Here is a 22349-nt window from a genome sequence, read left to right as displayed (position 1 = left end):
GGGGAACGCCATCAACTCATTGTTGAATTTCATGTGAGTTGCTATGCATGTTCGTCTTGTCCGAAGTAAGGGCGATCTACACCGAGTTGAATGGTTTGAGCATGCATATTGTGAGAGAAGAACATTGGGCCGCTAACTAAAGCCATGATCCATGGTGGAAGTTTCAGTTTTGGACAAACATCCTCAAATCTCTAATGAGAAAAGAATTAATTGTTGTCAAATGCTTAAAGCATTAAAAAGAGGAGTCCATTATCTATTGTCTATGTTGTCCCGGTATGGATGTCTAAGTTGAGAATAATCAAAAGCGAGAAATCCAAATGCGAGCTTTCTCCTTAGACCTTTGTACAGGCGGCATAGAGGTACCCCTTTGTGAAACTTGGTTAAAGCATATGTATTGCGGTGATAATCCAAGTAGTCCAAGCTAATTAGGACAAGGTGCGGGCACTATTGGTACACTATGCATGAGGCTTGCAACTTATAAGATATAATTTACATGATGCATATGCTTTATTACTACCGTTGACAAAATTGTTTCATGTTTTCAAAATCAAAGCTCTAGCACAAATATAGCAATCGATGCTTTTCCTCTATGAGGACCATTCTTTTACTTTCAATGTTGAGTCAGTTCACCTATTTCTCTCCACCTCAAGAAGCAAACACTTGTGTGAACTGTGCATTGATTCCTACATACTTTCTTATTGCACTTATTATATTACTCTATGTTGACAATATCCATGAGATATACATGTTACAAGTTGAAAGCAACCGCTGAAACTTAATCTTCTTTTGTGTTGCTTCAATACCTTTACTTTGAATTATTGCTTTATGAGTTAACTCTTATGCAAGACTTATTGATGCTTGTCTTGAAGTGCTATTCATGAAAAGTCTTTGCTTTATGATTCACTTGTTTACTCATGTCATACACATTGTTTTGATCGCTGCATTCACTACATATGCTTTACAAATAGTATGATCAAGATTATGATGGCATGTCACTCCGGAAATTATCCGTGTTATCGTTTTACCTGCTCGGGACGAGCGAGAACTAAGCTTGGGGATGCTGATACGTCTCCGACGTATCGATAATTTCTTATGTTCCATGCCACATTATTGATGTTATCTACATGTTTTATGCACACTTTATGTCATATTCGTGCATTTTCCGGAACTAACCTATTAACAAGATGCCGAAGTGCCGATTGCTCGTTTTCTGCTGTTTTTGGTTTCAGAAATCCTAGTAAGGAAATATTCTCGGAATTGGACGAAATCAAAGCCCGGGGGCCTATTTTTCCACGAAGCTTCCGGAAGTCCGAAGACGAGACGAAGAGGGGCCACGGGGTGGCCAAACCCTAGGGCGGCGCGGCCCCACCCCCGGCCGCGCCGGCCTATGGTGTGGGCCCCCGTGCCGCCTCTTGACTTGCCCTTCCGCCTACTTAAAGCCTCCGTGACGAAACCCCCGGTACCGAGAGCCACGATACGGAAAACCTTCCGGAGACGCCGTCGCCACCGATCCCATCTCGGGGATCCAGGAGATCGCCTCCGGCACCCTCGCCGGAGAGGGGAATCATCTCCCGGAGGACTCTACGCCGCCATGGTCGCCTCCGGTGTGATGTGTGAGTAGTCTACCCCTGGACTATGGGTCCATAGCGGTAGCTAGATGGTTGTCTTCTCCTCATTGTGCTTCATTGTTGGATCTTGTGAGCTGCCTAACATGATCAAGATCATCTATCCGTAATTCTATATGTTGTGTTTGTCGGGATCCGATGGATAGAGAATACTATGTCATGTTAATTATCAAGTTATTATACATGTGTTGTTTATGATCTTGCATGCTCTCCGTTTCTAGTAGAGGCTCTGGCCAAGTTTTTACTTTTAACTCCAAGAGGGAGTACTTATGCTCGATAGTGGGTTCATGCTCGCATTGACACCTGGGGAGTGACGGAAACCCCTAAGGTTGTGTTGTGCTGTTGCCACTAGGGATAAAACATTGGCGCTATGTCCAAGGATGTAGTTGTTGATTACATTACGCACCATACTTAATGCAATTGTCCGTTGTTTGCAACTTAATACCTGGAGGGGTTCGGACGATAACTCTGAAGGTGGACTTTTTAGGCATAGATGCAGTTGGATGGCGGTCTATGTACTTTGTCGTAATGCCCAATTAAATATCACTATACTTATCATGTCATGTATGTGCATTGTTATGCCCTCTCTATTTGTCAATTGCCCGACTGTAATTTGTTCACCCAACATGCTTTTATCTTATGGGAGAGACACCTCTAGTGAACTGTGGACCCCGGTCCATTCTTTAATACTCGAAATACAAATCTGCTCGCAATACTTGTTTTTACTATTTTCTCTGCAAACAATCATCTTCCACACAGTACGGTTAATCCTTTGTTACGGCAAGCCGGTGAGATTGACAACCTCACTGTTTCGTTGGGGCAAAGTACTTTGGTTGTGTTGTGCCGGTTCCACGTTGGCGCCGGAATCTCTGGTGTTGCGCCGCACTACATCCCGCCGCCATCAACCTTCAACGTGCTTCTTGGCTCCTCCTGGTTCGATAAACCTTGGTTTCTTTCTGAGGGAAAACTTGCTGCTGTGCGCATCATACCTTCCTCTTGGGGTTGCCCAACGAACGTGTGAAATACACGCCATCAACTGCCGCCGGTAAATCCAAGGCCACCGCGACGGCGATGGAAGAGCGGACAATCTAAGCTTTCATCGATATCGACCTAGACGCGTCCCCCCTCCCCCCCGGTTCAAGCTAGATGCTTGAATGTGCGTAGATCTATGGTACATAAAAGAATTTTGGCTGCTTGTTTAGCACATGCACGTTAGATCTGTTGAGTCTGCGGTAACTGCTTGTTCAGATGGTTTATTTTGCTTGTTTTTCTTGTTGTACCATGAATTGTTGGCTTGAAATAGAAAGATCAATGTTTATTGATAACCCCCAAGTGCAGGTGATCACCGCAACACAATTCAATAAGTATTTGAGTGTCGAACCCATGATGAGCTGAAGGTAAACTAACTATTCTCTAAAGCCCTATAACCCACTTATATGGCCTTGTACACAAAGCTAGGAGATATGGTGTGTGTGTGTGTATGTGTGTGACGAGGTTTTTACTATGAAACTACAAGTGTTGAAATTAAAATGCAAGAAGTAAAACTAATGCAACAAAAGTAAAATGCAATAAAGTAAAATAAGATGAAGTGAAGTGGAGTGGAGTAACTCGAGGGAGTAATTATTCTAGCCAATTGCTACTACTTCATTTGTGTGATTGTCAAAATTAGTAAGCATAAAGATAGTTTTTTTTATAGTTTCTTCTAGAGAGAAGCCATAGATTAATAGGTGTAGCCATGGATATGCGCAAATACACCCCTAGTGATTGATCCTAAGGCCACAGGTATGAGAAAACATGTGAATTATTAATACATTAAGTCCAACCACCGTTGTAAGTTTAAAAGCCCCCATAGTAAAACCACATGTTTGATTAACCATGGTAATACTACACATATATTTAAGAATTGGGACATGGTTTCTTTTTGGCTCCAACTGTCCCTCCTCCTATCATCATACCAAGAGATAACAAGGGGTAGATGAAGATGGTGCTGGTGTAGATGGTGATGAATATGATGAAGATGCTGATGATGCCCACACCAGAGGGGGGTGGAGTCCACCAGAGGCGATTCCGACAACGTTTTCCCCCTCCGATCTCCTTCGGCGGCAGCTATGTGTTTTTGATCTCCGCCGCCGTAGCCTCGACGAAACCCCCGGGGGTCATATATTTATAGTGGTTTTTAGGGAAAAACAAGTCGGTTCGCGAAAGATTGAGACAAAACGGATGCTGGAGGCGAGAAAGAGGCTTGGCGGCGCGCCCAAAGGGGGTGGGCGCCACTAGCTCTCTTTCACAGTCTATTGACCTCCTCATGGCCCACTTCAGCTCATTTTTTCGCCTCGAAATTTCTGAAGCGTGGCCTCTGAACTTGCCCTTTTTGGAGTCCCGTAGCTCCTGTAATATCAAAAACACTAAAAGAGGCGTTTGCCAAACATAATTAGAACCGGAGGAGAGTTTATTGTTTAGAAAATCTCATAAAACATGGGAATAATATTATATAATATGCAAATATGTGGTAATATATTGCAATAAAGTGCAAAGTTCATGTATGCATTTTACATGCATCATTCATATACTTTATTTTCGGACTTAGGATCTTGTTGGTAAGTACATATTTGGTTTTTAAGTGGATTGCATGTCAGATTGGGGGGTTTTATTTTTCATGCCGATGATTAGACTCTAGTACTAAGACGGGATGGGATGATCCTTCCAAACCTACTGGCATGAACAAAGACCATGGCTTGATCATGATGTAGGTTCGGTAGGACCATTTCTTCTATTCGCGTGGGCTATGTTTATGAGGCCAACTAGTTACTACGAGGCCATGATTTGTTGCAATATCTGCTTACTATGAGGCCATGATTTGTTGTTCAGTGGTTCACTAGTCTTGGAGCCAATGATTAAAATGTGACCACACATTGCCGGTAGAACTTTTTTTTACCTTGAGCATTGTACAATTTGTCAGGACTCTGAATAGTTCTTGGTCAGGAAGAAGCATTCGTGCCATGAAGTGGTTAATACGAGGCTTCAACATTTTTGGAGTATGTGTGCCCATGATTAAAATGTTGATGAGATGATTTGTTTCTATCTTGTGTTATGTCCAAGATCAATGCTTGTACAACACACTTGCTAGACACAGATTCATCTCGTTGGCTCTTATATGAGGCACATTATTTATGCTTGTTCATGATGTATGATTGTACAACTTGCTTGTTCATGTACACACTTCTCTTTGTTCTGTTTGTAATTGCATTCTTTTGTTGTAGTGCTCGAAGATGATGATGGGTGCATTTGCGCACAACTTTTTGGCGAGGGCTGCTCCAAGGAAGCTGGAGAGGGCACCCCTGCCAAGAGGCCAAGAGAGAGGCCTTTCAAGGTCGGGCTTCCATGACGGCGTCGGCCCAACCCACTTTTTTGCCGAAGTGGTGTTTTCTCCAGGGTTGCAAATGCTTCCAGTTCCGACTCGCTCACGTCAGTACCTTTGCACCGTCCCTAGGACGATCATCTTGAAGACGAACACCAGCTGCTCCTGGATGGTCAAGCTGAAAGAGGTCAAATGCACAATCGGTCTGGATCAAGGGGCCATGGATTTTCCATTAGAGATCAAGATCGGCTACTTCATGACCTTCAAGGTGCTCAAAGGCGGCGTTTTCAAAGTAACCATCTTTGACTACAACCCGACGGAGGTCGTGATGAGGTGCCCACATCATGATCCAACCATTGCCATGATCGATGAGTGGCTATTCTGTCAAGTGGTATGTTCGTCATATGCCTTTATCGTCGAACTATGTTTACATTCTTGTTAAGCCATGTTTGTTCATATGTGCTACTATTTAACCGTTTGTGAGTAGTACTGAAGTATGTTTGATTCTTTTTCAAGGCACTGTTGTGTGTTTAATTGTAGTATGCTCCATAGTCATGCACAAATGGTTTGGTAACCTCACCAATTCGAGAAGAGGTTATGATATCCTCTGGTGTGCACATAACCAAACGATGTGTTGATTTTCTTTCGAGACTAAAACAACCTACCGGTCGAACGGGCTTTTATTTCTCAAGCCGAGCGTAAATGGAATTGTTAGCAACCAATCACGGTGCAAAAGTTGGCCGGCCCAAACCAAGCTTTCACGTATACGGTAGCTGGTAGCCGGTGGGCTAAGTTGCACGATACACCCATGCCCCAGGAGAACCAGCGTTGCTATGATCATGTGGTACCACTAGGCGGTTCTGCAGCTAGCCAAAGGGGTGCACAGGATACCCCTTAGAAAAAATTTCCTTTGCAAAATAGCATTTTTTCACCACACATGCACCCCCATAAAAAGTTTTTAATCTGCTTTGGCACCCTCTCCGCCACTGTGCGGAACTGGAGATGGTAACGAGACAGCTCTCCAAACCTCCATAGGAGCATGAGTGATAGCAGCAGCCCCAGCGCGCAATACCCAATAATTCATGAACACAGAGTGACAAATTAGTTCAGGTAGAGTCCTGGACAGACCGTGCTATTGGATCTGTTCTTTTTTGTTCTGTTGTTGTTGTTGTTGAGGGGGGATTCTACTCTTTTTTTCTGGCTCTGCTGGAAGCATGGAAGGGGGGCGATTCATGCGCCCTGCACTTCGCGAGAACCGTACCGGCCGCCGGCATGAGCGAACGCACATATCCGCACAGGCCGGCCCACGCTCGATGCGTGCCAGGCCCGACACGCACAACGCAGTACCAGGTTCAATAGTGTACTTTCGCTAAAAAAAAGGAAAAAAAAGAAGAAGTTCAGATTGTATCGAACTTTGCCTATCCCTTTAGCATCGCGTACGTGCGACGCCAGCATGTGTGTCACTACCGCCGCCGCCGCCGCCGCCGACGACGGAGGAATTCGGGAGGGCGAAATCACTTGGCTTGCAGACAGACAACTGCACCTGATCTGACCGCGCACACCACACGGCGGCACCAGGTGCTCTCTCCGGATGCTTCTAGACGCTTCTGCAACCTTCGGTTCCCGATCGGACGGTGCAGCGGTAGTTGACCCATCGCATCGGTTCCGTTCACACGTGGTCGACAAGGCGCGTACGAGCGGGCCACACCGAGCGTTCACACACCCCGTGTTACTTACTTTGCCCATAAGATTCGAACGGTGGGCCTGGCCCTATAAATCCTCCGGTGGCGTCTCGGCCCAACCCTCACTCGCATTCACTTCGTCGATTCCACGCTACCGCCTCCCAACTACCCGTTGCTCCTCTTTGAGTTCTGAGATCGCGCGATCTCCGCCACCGGCAGCCGCCGCCGCCGCCGCCCCGTCCAGCCGCACGGGGAACCTCGCCGCACGCTCCGGCATGGCCGCCGCCGCGTCCTCCGCCACCTCCGTCCACGACTTCACCGTCAAGGTAAGCTGCTCCGCTATCCTCTCGTCACGCTTTTACCGCCTGCTAAGCAGCCCCCACTTGAATTCACGCGCTGCTAGATCCCCGGTCTGCTTGCTACCATCTTCGCTAATCCCGGTAGAGCTTCGTGCGAATTTCGCTGCCGATCCGTCGGATTATATCCTGCTAATAAACCGTCTCAAGCCTGAACTCGCTTCGCTAGCCTGTATAGTTCGACGTTTCACTTTCAGCTGATTTCTGAAAGATGCAAAAATGGATCACGCAGCGTGGGTCTCTAACAAACGCGTTTCGCGTCGTGTGCAGGATGCTAGCGGGAAGGACGTCGACCTCAGCGTCTACAAGGGGAAGGTTCTCCTCATCGTCAACGTCGCGTCCCAGTGGTACGAATTAGTATCTCTGAAAAACCTTGCATTCAATCCTTCTTTCTGTTTTGGCCATGAGATGTCTTCAAGTTTGCACGCACAGCACGTTTAGATCAGATTGTCATTGCACAGTCCACAGCAAAAAAAAAAAAAAAAAATTTGGTCAAAGTAGATTAGTCACCTGTTGTGTACTACTTGATTGTCCAAATTAGTTGGCTGACGCAGACTTCTGAACTAGAATTTCCATAGAAAACAGTAGCACTTCTTCGACTGCTAACTATTGTTTCCGACCAACTTGTTCCAGCGGCTTAACCAACTCCAACTACACCGAGCTGAGCCAGGTGTACGACAAGTACAAGGACCAAGGTGCTTGCTTCACCCACTGCCTATGTATACTTTTCCTTCACTGACAAATGGATCGCTGGGATCAGTCTGCATAGTAATTGCTCGACAGTAGCCTGTTATTTTTATTTAAACGACACACAATAGTTGTTGAGATGCTGACCACTAGGTTCTCTTTGCCAAACTGTGGTTTTGTAGGACTTGAAATCCTGGCTTTCCCGTGCAACCAGTTCGGTGGGCAGGAGCCTGGCACCAACGAGGAGATTGTCCAGTTCGCTTGCACCCGCTTCAAGGCCGAGTACCCCATTTTTGACAAGGTAGATTTGGGCAGTTATTTGTTTTCCTCAACCAAAGTAATACATTTATCTGTTTCAGTCCGAAACAAATAGTGATCTGCTTGAGTAGGATACCCTGTCTCAGTTGCGATATTTTTAGCAAATGTGTCAACTTCCAATGAGACGATCCATGATCTCCATTTTATGGATATTTAACCCAAGAAGAACGTTTTATTGTGTAGTGTCGTAGTATGGAGTCCTAACTCATGATGTCTGACAGGTTGATGTCAACGGCAAGGAGGTTTCCCCACTGTACAAGTTCCTGAAGTCAAGCAAAGGTGGCCTTTTTGGCGACAGCATCAAGTGGAACTTCTCCAAGTTCTTGGTTGACAAGGAGGGTCGTGTCGTCGACCGCTATGCACCGACCACTTCTCCCCTGAGCATCGAGGTAACTTACAGTGCAGTGATTCATATTCCCTTGTACAAGCTGACTTCTGAAGCGCTGAACGCTGAACACTAACACTTGCTCTGTATATCTGCAGAAGGATATCAAGAAGCTGCTTGGGAGCTCTTAGACCCGACTGGTCGGAGCCTGTAGAAAAAACCAGCACTTGTATTACATTGGTGCTACAAACAATAATATTGTTGCGTTGAATAAAAATATGTACCCAACATTTCAGAGGATGCATCTGATATATCTTCTGCATCCTACTCTGTACTTGTATATGCTATGTTAATGAAAGTATTGTAGCTGTTCATTGGATCCGTGTGCTGTCTAGTTACGTTTCTGAAGAACAGGATTTATCATGTTGCTGCATCAGCTTGAAAACTTGATGCGACTCCGCATTTAGTTGGCGACAGCCACTAAAAGGTGGTTATGGATATATGATCATGATCTTGGCCTACTTTCATACCCACCTCATGGATAGTTCAGATTAATTCCACATGTTCAGAAGATGGTTATGGCATTATTTCATAACCCTTCAACATAAAGTGAGCTCATGCATATGAATAGTTTAGCTCACATATATAAGTCTACGAAACTACACTTATGTTCCTGAATAAGTGAACGACACTCCAGTTTTACACTTCTTTAAATATTTGAGAACTAAAATTAAAAAATATTTCCCCCTGTGAAATATGCACTTGAGTTTGTAAGTAATCTCCTGACCACGAAATATCTTTGGAATTCCAAGTTTTCAACAGTTCGCCCCTTATAACTGTTGTGTCATATCTCTATCATATAGTATCTTCATACAGCTAGTGCCAAGTGCTACCCATCGGTCAGGTCGAAACCATGGCGCCCAAGTTCGACATCTTCAAGACTGGACCACCCAAACTGAGGCAAAGGTGAAAAGGGAGCTTCATAAGGCATTGCATCCACCTCCCAGGGTACTTTCAGGTCACTAAGTTCGCTCTCACTGGTGCTTGGCTCCTTTTCCTCTATCACCCTGTAATTGAAGCTCCCAGCAATCACCTGAGGTAAAAACACAGAATAAAAAGATTAGATCTCTGAACCTCTGCAGAAGAGTGGACAAAGGTAGGAAAGAACACTAGGAAGATTTCACTTGTCATAGACTATATCACAACAACTCTTTGCAGCATTTTGTATTGGTTTATGTGACTATGGATGTGCCTGCAGTTTCACTTGATAATGAAAAATTATGCCATGTACCTGCACAGGGTCTGCAGCAATCAGCGGCCCTCCAACACTACCTCCAAACAGGCTGCCACAGGGAGTGGAAACTACAATGCTTAAACCCCCATTGCAGTTTCCTGAGCAATCCTCATCAGACAGCAGATAAGAGCCTTTTAGTGAAATTATCTCAAAGTGACCCTGCAAAATCAGTTCAAAGTAAGACCATGAGGTGTGCTGAATGAGGGGCTACGGTGAATAGTAGTGTGTCTAACGTTAGACATTGACAACACCGAGACGAACCTGGTAAACTGCATTGTTGAGGCCACCTGACTGTGAAGATAGACGGAGGTTTACACTTGATAACGTGCCATTGGCTGATAGAATGCAGATGGATTTGTCATGAAGCTCTGATAACAGCATAATCTTGAGGGTAATATCCTGTGCATAAAACTACTTTCATCATTGCTGTAAAATTATAGAAAACATATGAACAACAGACTCGCTGAATCTTCTTCCACTGATTCTGAACCCCACCCATTTTTCTTCAGAAACAGGAACTTGGTGAAAAAAGCAGATAGTAAGAGAAATCTGCAGTGCACCGATCATATGCGAATCAAGGACTTGCTCAATGCAAAAAATTGTATGGCAAGAGCACATACAAGTATACTGTAGTTGGTAGTAAAAATACAAACCCAGGCATACAGTACTCAAATAAATTTTTAGATACACTAGTGTTGAGAACCTGCAATTTGCTGGAATGAAGTTCAGAGTCATCTAAATTTGGAAATTTGCTAGCGAAAAGAACAGCTGACAAACATTAACGTTCAACACCAAACCAGGTAACACAGAGAAAATGGGAACATGCTTCAGCTCCATTTTAACCTCATGTGTCGAATAATAAACAAAAAAAAAGGATATTCTTCTAACTTAAGAAGATGGGTAGGTTCCCGAAGCTGCGTACCTCACCCTGATTGATACGCAGCACATGTGGAGCAAATGCATTTCCAGGTGCACATCCCCCTGTGATTAAAACATAGATTCAGGGCCATTCGATTAACACACAGAAGGGCAAGCGTTCTAATAAAGCGATGAAATTCTCCAGAGGTAAACTTCAGCAATACGATGAACCTCCAGTTATATGCAAGCACAAACATATCGGGTGCATATGCTTGGACTGAAATTTGCAGACATAGAAAGAAACGAAATGTATGATCATGTGGCAGTTGTGCATCTCTTGGACTTTCATGGTGATAGATTGGACATGGAAAAAAACATCTTTTATACATCCAGAACTGTGTGGCCGGCAAGATAATAGTCCATGAATAATATAAGCTAGAACAGTGCCAACCATTACATCACCACAGTTTTAAGCATACGGCTCGAAGGGGAAGCTTTAGTAATAGTAATGATGTTGTTTTCTAGGCTCGCTTCCAAAATCATCCTTATAATTAATTCCCTAGGCATCATCACATTACATCCAAATCATCCCCACATGACCACATTCTCACTAAATAAAGACTACAAGTACAGAACAAAAACCAGGCCGTGTTAATAAATTAAACAGAATTCCTTCAAATATTGCAGCAGCAGCAAACAAATTGCGTGAATAGCGAGCAACCAAACAAGGGGCTCACAGTTCATATCGCAAAAGGTACGGTACTACTCCGTATGTACTCAACTACTCACCAAGAAGGGCGAGCTGCGACTTTTTCCCTCCGGACTTCGGCGGCCGGCCCCTCCGCTTAACCGTCTTCTTCTCCGGTGCGGAAGCCTTCACCGCCGGCGCCCGCATTGCTGCGAGGACAGCCCAAGACGCCGCCGCCTTCGATGGAGATTGGTGCGCGCTGAACCCTAAGTGCCCTGATCCTTTTTGGCGTCTGCGTGCGGAACAGCAGGTTTCTTGGGTTGCTGGTGGGAAGGTTAGGGCGTTAAAGTTGGACAGTGGTTTGCAGGTTTTGGATGGTTAAGTCGAAGAAGACGGATAGTGTGAGTTTATCACTTTATCATCTCTGTGAGACTGTGACTAGTACAACCGGAAAGAACACACTGCTGGGAAATTATGGTCTGTGGGCTGCCAATTTCGGCTAATTGTCTTCTGGTCCGCAAGTTGAGTGTCACTAGCTCTAAGGGGAGCATATTGGTTGGATTTGATCATGAGGGTCTTAGTTGAGAGTACAATTATTTATAAGGGCATTTTGATAAAATTTAGTCAAAATCATTTTTTGTTTTCAAAAAATCAAAAATATGAGGGCCAAGACCAAATTTATGTTGTGCTCCTTTTTTTTTGCATTATCTCTATACGCCATGGTTGACCTTCAGGTCCATGTCTCCCCCCCCCTCCAGTCATCATCGTCGGCCATTTCCCCTGACTCAGTTGTCTCTATTGTCTTAGTAGCACCCGGGGGCGCACGACGAAATGTGGATGCACGGTGTCGGGAGGGAACTTTGGCTCCGCCTCAGCTGCCTCGACCCTGGCCACGGTACCGTCACTAAGATGCTCTTTTTGCCTCATCGACGCAGTAGCACTGGGAGAGATGGAGGAGCGTGTAATGGGAGGTATGGAGGGGTGGCGTCGCTCGCAGGCATTTCTCCACCCTAGCTTCTCTCCTAGCTACACTCAGTAGCGACGCTCTACGCGCGAGCTAGTGAACCCTATTTCCTTCTCGTTATCGACTGGTAGTATGTGGAGTGGTGGCGCGAGAGGAGATGAAAGTTATTTTTTAAACCTAATATTTGAATTCAAAATTGAGGTTTGAAATATTCAAAAAAATTGAACCAAGACCTAAGTCTTTGGTTCATACTCATACACATTCCAAAGATGATAAAAATCATTATTCAATACAACAAAGGATCGTACATATCACTTAATAACATTATTCAAAATAGAAAGTTGAATGATAACTGCAAGTACACAGATCAATTGTAGCTAGTTTTGAAATAAGAGTATCGAACCACGATAAGCTACTAGTTAAGGTCTTAATGCCCCTTGCTACTATATATTAAATGCTACTTATAAATCTCAATATTAAGGTGTTTTAAAAGATTGTTGTAATTGAATGCAAGAAAGTAAACTAAGCAATAAGTAAAAGGCGTTGTGAGAAATATGTTGAAACTTAATAAGACAAAGTGTTTCCGGGGATTGTTGGATCCACCTCTAGCATTAGGATTCATGTTAATCAACATAAAATATGCTTTTAATCATATTGTGTGTGAAGAGAGCTACATAACAAGATGCGCCCAGAAAGCCATCGCATATCGCATCTCTAAATAACGAACGCGGCTAGCCTTCTGCAAACCACATATTGACTATTGCAATTAAGGGTTTTACCCCATGGTTATCGATATAATCTTGATGAGTACCCCTTTATCCCCCTCATCCATGTGTTAAAGTGTCAATATGGTAATGTCACTTCTCGCCGTTCACTTTACCACACTTAAAAGGGTAGTTCCTTCTTGAGACCATAAGGCAAATATACATGGTGCACAACATATAATATCAAGAGAGAGAACTGACACACATTAATACTTAAAACCATAGATCATGTTAGATTCATCTCATATTTATGCTAGGGTTTCTCCATCTCCCCAAGAACTAAAGGAACTACTCACACGTGGAAATAATCAAGAACATCATCATAATCTCATGGATGGGATGAAAGTAATGGAATGAATTCGAACACAAATCCACAATAATAATCAAGATTGCAACTATGGTTGAGAGAGAATGGGATCGGTGATATGGTGATGGAGATGCTGTGGTTGATGATGAAAGGGATGATACCTTGTCCTCCGATGATCCACGTAGTAGCCTGGATGATGTCTTCTCCAAAGTTCCTCCTCTAGATCTATCCAGGGGCGTTGTTTTCGTGTTTTTCGAAGTTGTGTGTCTCGGATCTCTCTGCCATCTGCGCGAGATGAAAGTATTTGACGAGGCGGTGCTTCTGGTACGGCGTATGAGCGCATGGTACGGGCGGGCTCCCCCGTACCGATGCTCGCTAAACCTACTGGAAGTTGACCTCGCATTTCCCTTTCACCCATGTGCATTTTTTAAGTGCTTAGATGATTTTTATCACGTCTAAATACCATAAAATGATAGTTTTTATTGATATTTCATCATTGCCTTATTACTTCGAGATCCTGCATAGACAAGCATAAAAGGACGCGGTAGCGCAGTAAAATACAAAAGATCCTATTACTACTTAGAGATATCTTTATGAAATAACGGTGTAAAAACATGCTAAAAATGCACTCATCATTGAAATTATATAAATTTGGGCCAAATTCAAATGCTCATATAAATAAACCAGAAAAATATGAGACAAAGATGGAAATACTCAGAATTTGTTCTCTATCATAATTAAATACTTAACAGGTTAATTTGCAAGATAGAATCTAAAAAATACAAACAAAAAAGACCAAATACAAACTACGAGAATAAAAATAACCTATCTAGCCCTATCTATCTAGAACCTATCTATCCAAGGTCACAACTATCTTCTTCACTTGAACTTCTGCAACCTACACTAGTAGGAAAAGCCTCATCAGTGGCGCACCAAAAACACATTTTGTGGCGCATGGGTGGTGCGCCACAGAATTCTCGCCACAAAAATAAGGATTCTGTGGCGCACCTGCCAATGCGCCACAGAAAGTCTTATTTCTGTGGCGCACCGGGCGGTGGTGTGATACGTCTCAAACGTATCTATAATTTCTTATGTTCCATGCTACTTTTATGATGATACTCACATGTTTTATACACATTATATGTCATTATTGTGCATTTTCCGGCACTAACCTATTGACGAGATGCCGAAGAGCCGCTTCGTCGTTTTGTGCTATTTTTGGTTTCGAAACCCTAGTAAGGAAATATTCTCGAAATTGGACGAAATCAACGCCCATGGGCCTATTTTTCCACGAAGCTTCCAGAAGACCGGAGGACTTACGAAGTGGGGCCACGAGGCGATGCCACACTAGGGCGGCGCGGCCTGGCCCTTGGCCGCGCCGGCCTGTTGTGTGGGGCCCTCGTGTGGCCCCCTGACCTGCCCTTCCGCCTACTTAAGGTCTTCGTCGCGAAACCCCCAGTACCGAGAGCCACGATACGGAAAACCTTCCAGAGACGCCGCCGCCGCCAATTCCATCTCGGGGATTCAGGAGATCGCCTCCGGCACCCTGCCGGAGAGGGGAATCATCTCCCGGAGGTCTCTTCATCGCCATGATCGCCTCCGGATCGATGTGTGAGTAGTTCACCCCTGGACTATGGGTCCATAGCGAGTAGCTAGATGGTCGTCTTCTCCTCATTGTGCTATCATGTTAGATCTTGTGAGCTGCCTATCATGATCAAGATCATCTATTTGTAATCCTTCATGTTGTGTTTGTTGGGATCCGATGAATATTGAATACTATGTCAAGTTGATTATCAATCTATCATATATGTTATTTATGTTCTTGCATGCTCTCCGTTGCTAGTAGAGGCTCTGGCCAAGTTGATACTTGTGACTCGAAGAGGGAGTATTTATGCTCGATAATGGGTTCATGCCTCCATTAAATCTGGGACAAGGATGAGAAAGTTCTAAGGTTGTGGATGTCTTCGTTGCCACTAGGGATAAAACATCGATGCTTTGTCTAAGGATATTTGTGTTGATTACATTACGCACCATACTTAATGCAATTGTCTCGTTGTTTACAACTTAATACTGGAAGGGGTTCGGATGATAACCTCGAAGGTGGACTTTTTAGGCATAGATGCATGCTTGGATAGCGGTCTATGTACTTTGTTGTAATGCCCCGATTAAATCTCATAGTACTCATCATGATATATGTATGTGCATTGTTATGCCTTCTTTATTTGTCAATTGCCCAACCGTAATTTGTTCACCCAACATCTGCTATCTTATGGGAGAGACACCACTAGTGAACTGTGGACCCCGGTCCTATTCTTTACATCTGAAATACAATCTATCGCAATTGTTCTTTACTCGTTCTTCGCAAACAAACATCATCATCCACACTATACATCTAATCCTTTGTTTACAGCAAGCCGGTGAGATTGACAACCTCGCTGTTACGTTGGGGCAAAGTTCCGTGATTGTGTTGTGCGAGGTTCCACGTTGGCGCCGGAATCCCTGGTGTTGCGCCGCACTACACTCCTCCGCCATCAACCTTCAACGTGCTTCTTGACTCCTACTGGTTCGATTAAACCTTGGTTTTTTACTAAGGGAAACTTGCTACTGTGCGCATCACACCTTCCTCTTGGGGTTCCCAACGGACGTGTCAACTACACGCATCAAGCAAATTTCTGGCGCCGTTGCCGGGGAGATCAAGACACGCTGCAAGGGGAGTCTCCACTTCCAATCTATTTACTTTGTTTTTGTCTTGCTTTGTTTTTATTTTATTTACTGCTTTGTTTGCTTCTTATATAAAAAACACACACAAAAAAAATTAGTTGCTAGTTTTACTTTATTTACTGTCTTGTTCTCCATATTAAATAAAACACACAAAAAATTAGTTACTTGCATTTACTTTATTTAGTTTGCTTTATTTACTACTGCTAAAAATGAGTAATCCGGAAGTTGAAGTTCGTTCCTTTAAGCAACAAGGGGGAGAAAGTTTTGAAGATGCTTGGTATAGAATTAGCGATGCTCATCATAGGTGCATTAAGAAACACTCCACTATTATACTACTTAGGAACTTTTATATTGGAATCTCTAGTTGGAATAGGTATGTTCTTGATACTCTTGTGGGAGGTAATTTCCTAGGCACTCCTGCTTTAGAAGCTAGTTGCATTATTGAGAGTCTAGTTGGAATACCACCTGTTAATGAAGCTAAAATTGAAATATCTCTTGAAGATGTCATGAAAAAGTTGGAAGCCATAGAAAAAGATCTTCCAAGTATTGAGACTAAATTGGGAATATTACTTAATAGCACTGATAAACTTGATAAATCTCTAGGTGGAATTAATGAGAGAATTGTTGTTTTAGAAACTTGTGCTACTCATGATAATCGAACCCATAGGATTAGTGAACTTGAAGAAGCTATGGGAACCTTGGGTTCAACTTTTTCTTCTCTTAAGTTTAAGGAGAAAGCTTATGTGGGTAAGGAGCAAAAGTTTATGTATGTCTCTAAAGTGCCTAAACCAAAAAATTATTATAGGCCTAAAATTGACAAAGCCCTTAGCACCACTACGGATGGGGGAGCATCTAAGATACCTATTGAAGCTGATGCTTCATCTCTTGATAATACTTGAGACAACCCATTATTTTACTTCTGCACTTTGTTTTATATTTGAGTCTTGCAGTTGTTTACTACTGTAGCAACCTCTCCTTATCTTTATTTTACTGCATTGTTGTGCCAAGTAAAGTCTTTGATAGTAAAGCCAATACTAGATTTGGATTACTGCGCAGGAACAGATTTCTTGCTGTCACGAATTTGAGCAAGTAGTCCCCGTAGAAAAATCAAAAAATCTGCCAATTTACGTGCGTGATCCTCGGATATGTACGCAACTTTCATTCAATTTAGGAATTTTCATCCGAGCAAGTCCGGTGCCACTTTAAAATTCGTCTTTACGAACTGTTCTGTTTTGACAGATTCCGCCTTTTATTTCGCATTGCTCGTTTTGCTATGTTTGATGGATTTCTTTGTTCCATTAACTTTCGGTAGCTTTGTGCAATGTCCGGAAGTGTTAAGAATGATTATGTCACCTCTGAATATATGAATTATGCACTGACCCTCTAATGAGTTTGTTTCGAGTTTGGTGTGGAGGAAGTTTTCAAGGGTCAAGAGAGGAGGATGATACAATATGATCAAGAAGAGTGAAAAGTCAAAGCTTGGGGATGCCCCCGTGGTTCATCCCTGCATATTTTAAGAAGACTCAAGCGTCTAAGCTTGGGGATGCCCAAGGCATCCCTTCTTCATCGACAACTTATCAGGTTCCTCTAGTGAAACTATATTTTTATTCCGTCACATCTTATGTGCTTTACTTGGAGCGTCTGTTTGTTCTTATTTTTTGTTTTTGTTTGAATAAAATCGGATCCTAGCATTCTTTGTTTGGGAGAGAGACACGCTCCGCTGTTTCGTATGAACAAATATGTTCTTAGCTTCATCTTTAATGTTCATTGCGAAAGTTGGACTATTTCATTCATTGTTATATGGTTGGAAACGGAAAATACCGCATGTGGTAAATGGTTTAATGTCTTGAATAATGTGATACTTGGCAATTATTGTGCTCATATAGATCTTGTTTAAGCTCTTGCATCATGTACCTTGTACTCATTAATGAATAACTACATAGAGCTTGTTAAAATTTGGTTTGCATGATTGATCTCTAGAGTCTAGATATTTTCTGGTTGAGGTGTTTGAACAACAAGGAGACAATGTAAAGTATTATAATAGCTACAATATGTTCATATGTGAGCTTTGCTGCACCTTTTATACTTGAGTTTGCTTCAAACAACCTTGCTAGCCTAGCCTTGTATTGAGAGGAATTCTTCTCGTGCATCCAAATCCTTGAGCCAATAACTATGCCATTTGTGTCCACCATACCTACCTACCACATGGTATTTCTCCGCCATTCCAAAGTAAATTACTTGAGTGCTACCTTTAAAATTTCTATTCTTTACCTTTGCAATATATAGCTCATGGGACAAATAGCTTAAAAACTATCGTGGTGAAGAATATGTACTTATGTGTCTTATTTCTTAATAAGTTGCTTGTTGAGCGATAACCATGTTTCTGGGGACGCCATCAACTCTTTTACCTTTGTTGAATATCATGTGAGTTGCTATGCATGTTCGTCTTGTATGAAGTAAGGGCGGTTCTCACAACCAAATGGTTTGAGTATGCATACTGTTAGAGAAGAACATTGGGCCGCTAACTAAAGCCATGATTCATGGTGGAAGTTTTAGTGTGGACAATCAATCCTCAATCTCTTATGAGAATATTAACTGTTGTTGAATGCTTATGCATTAAAGAGGAGTCCATTATCTGTTGTCTATGTTGTCCCGGTATGGATGTCTAAGTTGAGAATAATCAAAAGCGGGAAATCCAATGCGAGCTTTCTCCTTAGACCTTTGTACGAGGCGGCATAGAGGTACCCTTTGTGACACTTGGTTGAAACATATGCTATGCAATGATAATCAGTGTTAATCCAAGCTAATTAGGACAAGGTGCGAGCACTATTGGTATACTATGCATGAGGCTTGCAACTTATAAGATATCTTATACATAACACATATGCTTTATTACTACCGTTGACAAAATTGTTTCTTGTTTTCAAAATGAAAAGCTCTAGCACAAATATAGTAATCAATGCTTCCTCTCTGCGAAGGGCCTATCTTCTACTTTATTGTTGAGTCAGTTTGCCTATTCTTTCTATCTTAGAAGCAAACACTTGTATCAACTTGTGTGCATTGATTCTTACATGTTTACCTATTGCACTTGTTATATTGCTTTGTGTTGACAATTATCCATGAGATATACATGTTGAAGTTGAAAGCAACCGCTGAAACTTATATCTTCCTTTGTGTTGCTTCAATGCCTTTACTTTGAATTTATTGATTTATGAGTAACTCTTATGCAAGTCTTATTGATGCTTGTCTTGAAAGTATTATTCATGAAAAGTCTTTGCTATATGATTCATTAGTTTACTCATTATCTTCATCATTGCTTCGAATCGCTGCATTCATCTCATATGCTTTACAATAGTATGATCAAGATTATGATAGCATGTCACTTCAGAAATTATCTTTGTTATCGTTTACCTACTCGAGGGCGAGTAGGAACTAAGCTTGGGGATGCTTGATACGTCCCAAACGTATCTATAATTTCTTATGTCCCATGCTACTTTTATGATGATACTCACATGTTTTATACACATTATATGTCATCATTATGCATTTTCCGGCACTAACCTATTGACGAGATGCCGAAGAGCCGCTTGTTGTTTTCTGCTGTTTTTGGTTTCAGAAATCCTAGTAAGGAAATATTCTCGGAATTGGACGAAATCAACGCCCAGGGGCCTATTTTTCCACGAAGCTTCCAGAAGACCGGAGGACTTATGAAGTGGGGCCACGAGGCGATGCCACACTAGGGCGGCGCGGCCTGGCCCTTGGCCGCGCCGGCCTGTTGTGTGGGGCCCTCGTGTGGCCCCCGACCTGCCCTTCCGCCTACTTAAGGTCTTCGTCGCGAAACCCCCAGTACCGAGAGCCACGATACGGAAAACCTTCCAGAGACGCCGCCGCCAATCCCATCTCGGGGGATTCAGGAGATCGCCTCCGGCACCCCCGCGAGAGGGGAATCATCTCCCGGAGGTCTCTTCATCGCCATGATCGCCTCCGGATCGATGTGTGAGTAGTTCACCCCTGGACTATGGGTCCATAACGAGTAGCTAGATGGTCGTCTTCTCCTCATTGTGCTATCATGTTAGATCTTGTGAGCTGCCTATCATGATCAAGATCATCTATTTGTAATCCTTCATGTTGTGTTTGTTGGGATCCGATGAATATTGAATACTATGTCAAGTTGATTATCAATCTATCATATATGTTATTTATGTTCTTGCATGCTCTCCGTTGCTAGTAGAGGCTCTGGCCAAGTTGATACTTGTGACTCCAAGAGGGAGTATTTATGCTCGATAGTGGGTTCATGCCTCCATTAAATCTGGGACAGTGACAGAAAGTTCTAAGGTTGTGGATGTGCTGTTGCCACTAGGGATAAAACATCGATGCTTTGTCTAAGGATATTTGTGTTGATTACATTACGCACCATACTTAATGCAATTGTCTGTTGTTTACAACTTAATACTGGAAGGGGTTCGGATGATAACTTGAAGGTGGACTTTTAGGCATAGATGCATGTTGGATAGCGGTCTATGTACTTTGTCGTAATGCCACGATTAAATCTCAAAGTACTCATCATGATATATGTATGTGCATTGTTATGCCTTCTTTATTTGTCAATTGCCCAAGCCGTAATTTGTTCACCCAACATCTCGCTATCTTATGGGAGAGACACCACTAGTGAACTGTGGACCCCGGTCCTATTCTTAACATCCGAAATACAATCTACTGCAATTGTTCTTTACTTGTTCTTCGCAAACAAACATCATCATCCACACTATACATCTAATCCTTTGTTTACGAGCAAGCCGGTGAGATTGACAACCTCGCCGTTACGTTGGGGCAAAGTTCTGTGATTGTGTTGTGCAGGTTCCACGTTGGCGCCGGAATCCCTGGTGTTGCGCCGCACTACACTCCTCCGCCATCAACTTTCAACGTGCTTCTTGACTCCTACTGGTTCAATTAAACCTTGGTTTCTTACTGAGGGAAACTTGCTACTGTGCGCATCACACCTTCCTCTTGGGGTTCCCAACGGACGTGTCAACTACACGCATCATGGTGCGCCACAGAAATAGAAAGTCTTATTTCTGTGGCGCACCACCGCCGGTGCGCCATAGAATTCCTCTAGATCTGGGGCCGCCAATTTTTTTTTAATTTTTCTGGAAGGTCGCCGGAGGTGGGTGGTTGGTTGCGTGGGTGGGGTGGATGGGGTGGGTGGGTGGGTGGAGGATGAGGCCGGCCGGAGGAGGTGGTGGTGGAATAGGAGGAGGTGGAGGTGGAGGTGGAGGTGGAGGTGGAGGTGGAGGTGGTGGTGGTGGTGGTAGAGGAGGAGGAGGAGGTGGTGGTGGTGGTGGTGGTGGTGGTGGTGGTGGTAGAGGAGGAGGAGGAGGTGGTGGTGGTGGTGGTGGTTGTTGTTGTCGCCGGAGGAGGAGGAGAAGGTGGTTGTTGTGGAGGAGGTGGTCGCCGGAGGAGGTGTTGGTCGTGGTCGCCGGAGTAGGTCGCCGGAGTTGGTCGCCGGTGGAGGAGAGGAGAGAGGAGAAGTGGAGAAGTGGAGGAGAGGAAGAGAAGAGGAGAGGAGGAGAAGGAGAAGGGGAGAAGTGGAGAAGGGGAGAAGGGGAGAAGTGGAGAAGGGGAGAAATGGAGGAGAGAAGGAGAAGTGGGCGCCAGAAATTTCAAATTTCGAACGTTAATTCTGTGGCGCATGGGCACTTGGTGCGCCACAGAATTTTTTTTCTTTTTTTGTATTTTGCAGCAAAAAATCTTTAACCGCCCGTAACTTTTTACTCTTTTCGAATTTGTAGATTCTAAAAATTGTCAAACCGGGCGAGCCCCGGTGTATTCGGATGTAGATTTTTCGTGGGAACATTTTAATATATTATGCGTTTTTTTCCGAGTTCGTATGCAACCAGAAATCCAGTTTGATGATTTTCCCACGTAATTTTGCAAAAAAAAGTCGAAATTATTGTTTGTTAATTCTCAATGGTAAAAGAGGACATAATACATGGGCATCTTGAAGGAATTTATTTTTTGAAATTTTTATCTATTTTTTTATTTTTTACAGAGGTTAAAAAGGCGATCGGGGGGGGGGGGTGGAGTTGCGTGGGGAGCCAAAAAGTTCCGTGGCGCATGGAACTCATGTGCGCCACAGAAATGTGTAGTTTCTGTGGCGCACCATCCCACGTGCGCCACAAAAAGTCTTAATTCAGTGGCGCACCAGGACCAGTGCGCCACAGAATGTCTTATTTCTATGGCGCACGTGATCCTGTGCGCCACAGAAATAGTGAAACCAATGATTGGGGCTGGCCCCAACTAAATTTCGTGGCGCATGGATCCCTGGTGCGCCATAAAATTAAGCTATTTCTGTGGCGCACCGTGCCTGGTGCGCCACAAAATAACTTTCTGTGGCGCATTTTT

General features: G+C 43.5%; 2 protein-coding genes across 2 annotated transcripts; one reads left to right on the top strand and one right to left on the bottom strand.

Moving 5' to 3' along the window:
- Positions 1 to 6881: 6881 nt before the first annotated feature.
- Positions 6882 to 8725, top strand: LOC124669223 (probable phospholipid hydroperoxide glutathione peroxidase). Its single transcript, XM_047205883.1, has 6 exons — positions 6882 to 6991; positions 7292 to 7368; positions 7655 to 7716; positions 7891 to 8009; positions 8248 to 8415; positions 8510 to 8725. Exons 1-6 carry the CDS (start codon positions 6941 to 6943, stop codon positions 8540 to 8542), a joined length of 510 nt encoding a protein of 169 aa, XP_047061839.1. The 5' UTR covers positions 6882 to 6940; the 3' UTR covers positions 8543 to 8725.
- A 285-nt stretch (positions 8726 to 9010) lies between these two features.
- LOC124671646 (AT-hook motif nuclear-localized protein 10-like) lies at positions 9011 to 11398 on the bottom strand. The gene is made up of 7 exons (XM_047207994.1): positions 11293 to 11398; positions 10568 to 10626; positions 10299 to 10348; positions 10106 to 10194; positions 9907 to 10013; positions 9643 to 9804; positions 9011 to 9444 (listed from the first exon to the last, which is right to left on the bottom strand). The coding sequence occupies exons 1-7, from the start codon at positions 11396 to 11398 to the stop codon at positions 9241 to 9243; spliced, it is 777 nt and encodes a 258-aa protein (XP_047063950.1). The 3' UTR covers positions 9011 to 9240.
- Positions 11399 to 22349: the final 10951 nt, after the last annotated feature.

Source organism: Lolium rigidum, chromosome 7 (genome assembly GCF_022539505.1).
Source record: "Lolium rigidum isolate FL_2022 chromosome 7, APGP_CSIRO_Lrig_0.1, whole genome shotgun sequence".
Classification (NCBI taxonomy): domain Eukaryota; kingdom Viridiplantae; phylum Streptophyta; class Magnoliopsida; order Poales; family Poaceae; genus Lolium; species Lolium rigidum.
Note: the sequence above shows the minus strand (reverse complement) of the source record. Positions and strands in the feature narration are given on the sequence as shown.

Coding starts and splice junctions, on each gene's coding strand:
- LOC124671646 (XM_047207994.1), bottom strand. CDS start 11,398: ATGCGGGCGCCGGCGGTGAAGGCTTCCGCACCGGAGAAGAAGACGGTT. Junction 10,195..10,298: donor TTTGAGTACTGTATGCCTGG/GTTTGTATTTTT, acceptor GGTGCACTGCAG/ATTTCTCTTACTATCTGCTT. Junction 9,445..9,642: donor TTGCTGCAGACCCTGTGCAG/GTACATGGCATA, acceptor TTTTTACCTCAG/GTGATTGCTGGGAGCTTCAA.
- LOC124669223 (XM_047205883.1), top strand. CDS start 6,941: ATGGCCGCCGCCGCGTCCTCCGCCACCTCCGTCCACGACTTCACCGTC. Junction 6,992..7,291: donor TCCACGACTTCACCGTCAAG/GTAAGCTGCTCC, acceptor CGTCGTGTGCAG/GATGCTAGCGGGAAGGACGT. Junction 7,717..7,890: donor CGACAAGTACAAGGACCAAG/GTGCTTGCTTCA, acceptor GTGGTTTTGTAG/GACTTGAAATCCTGGCTTTC.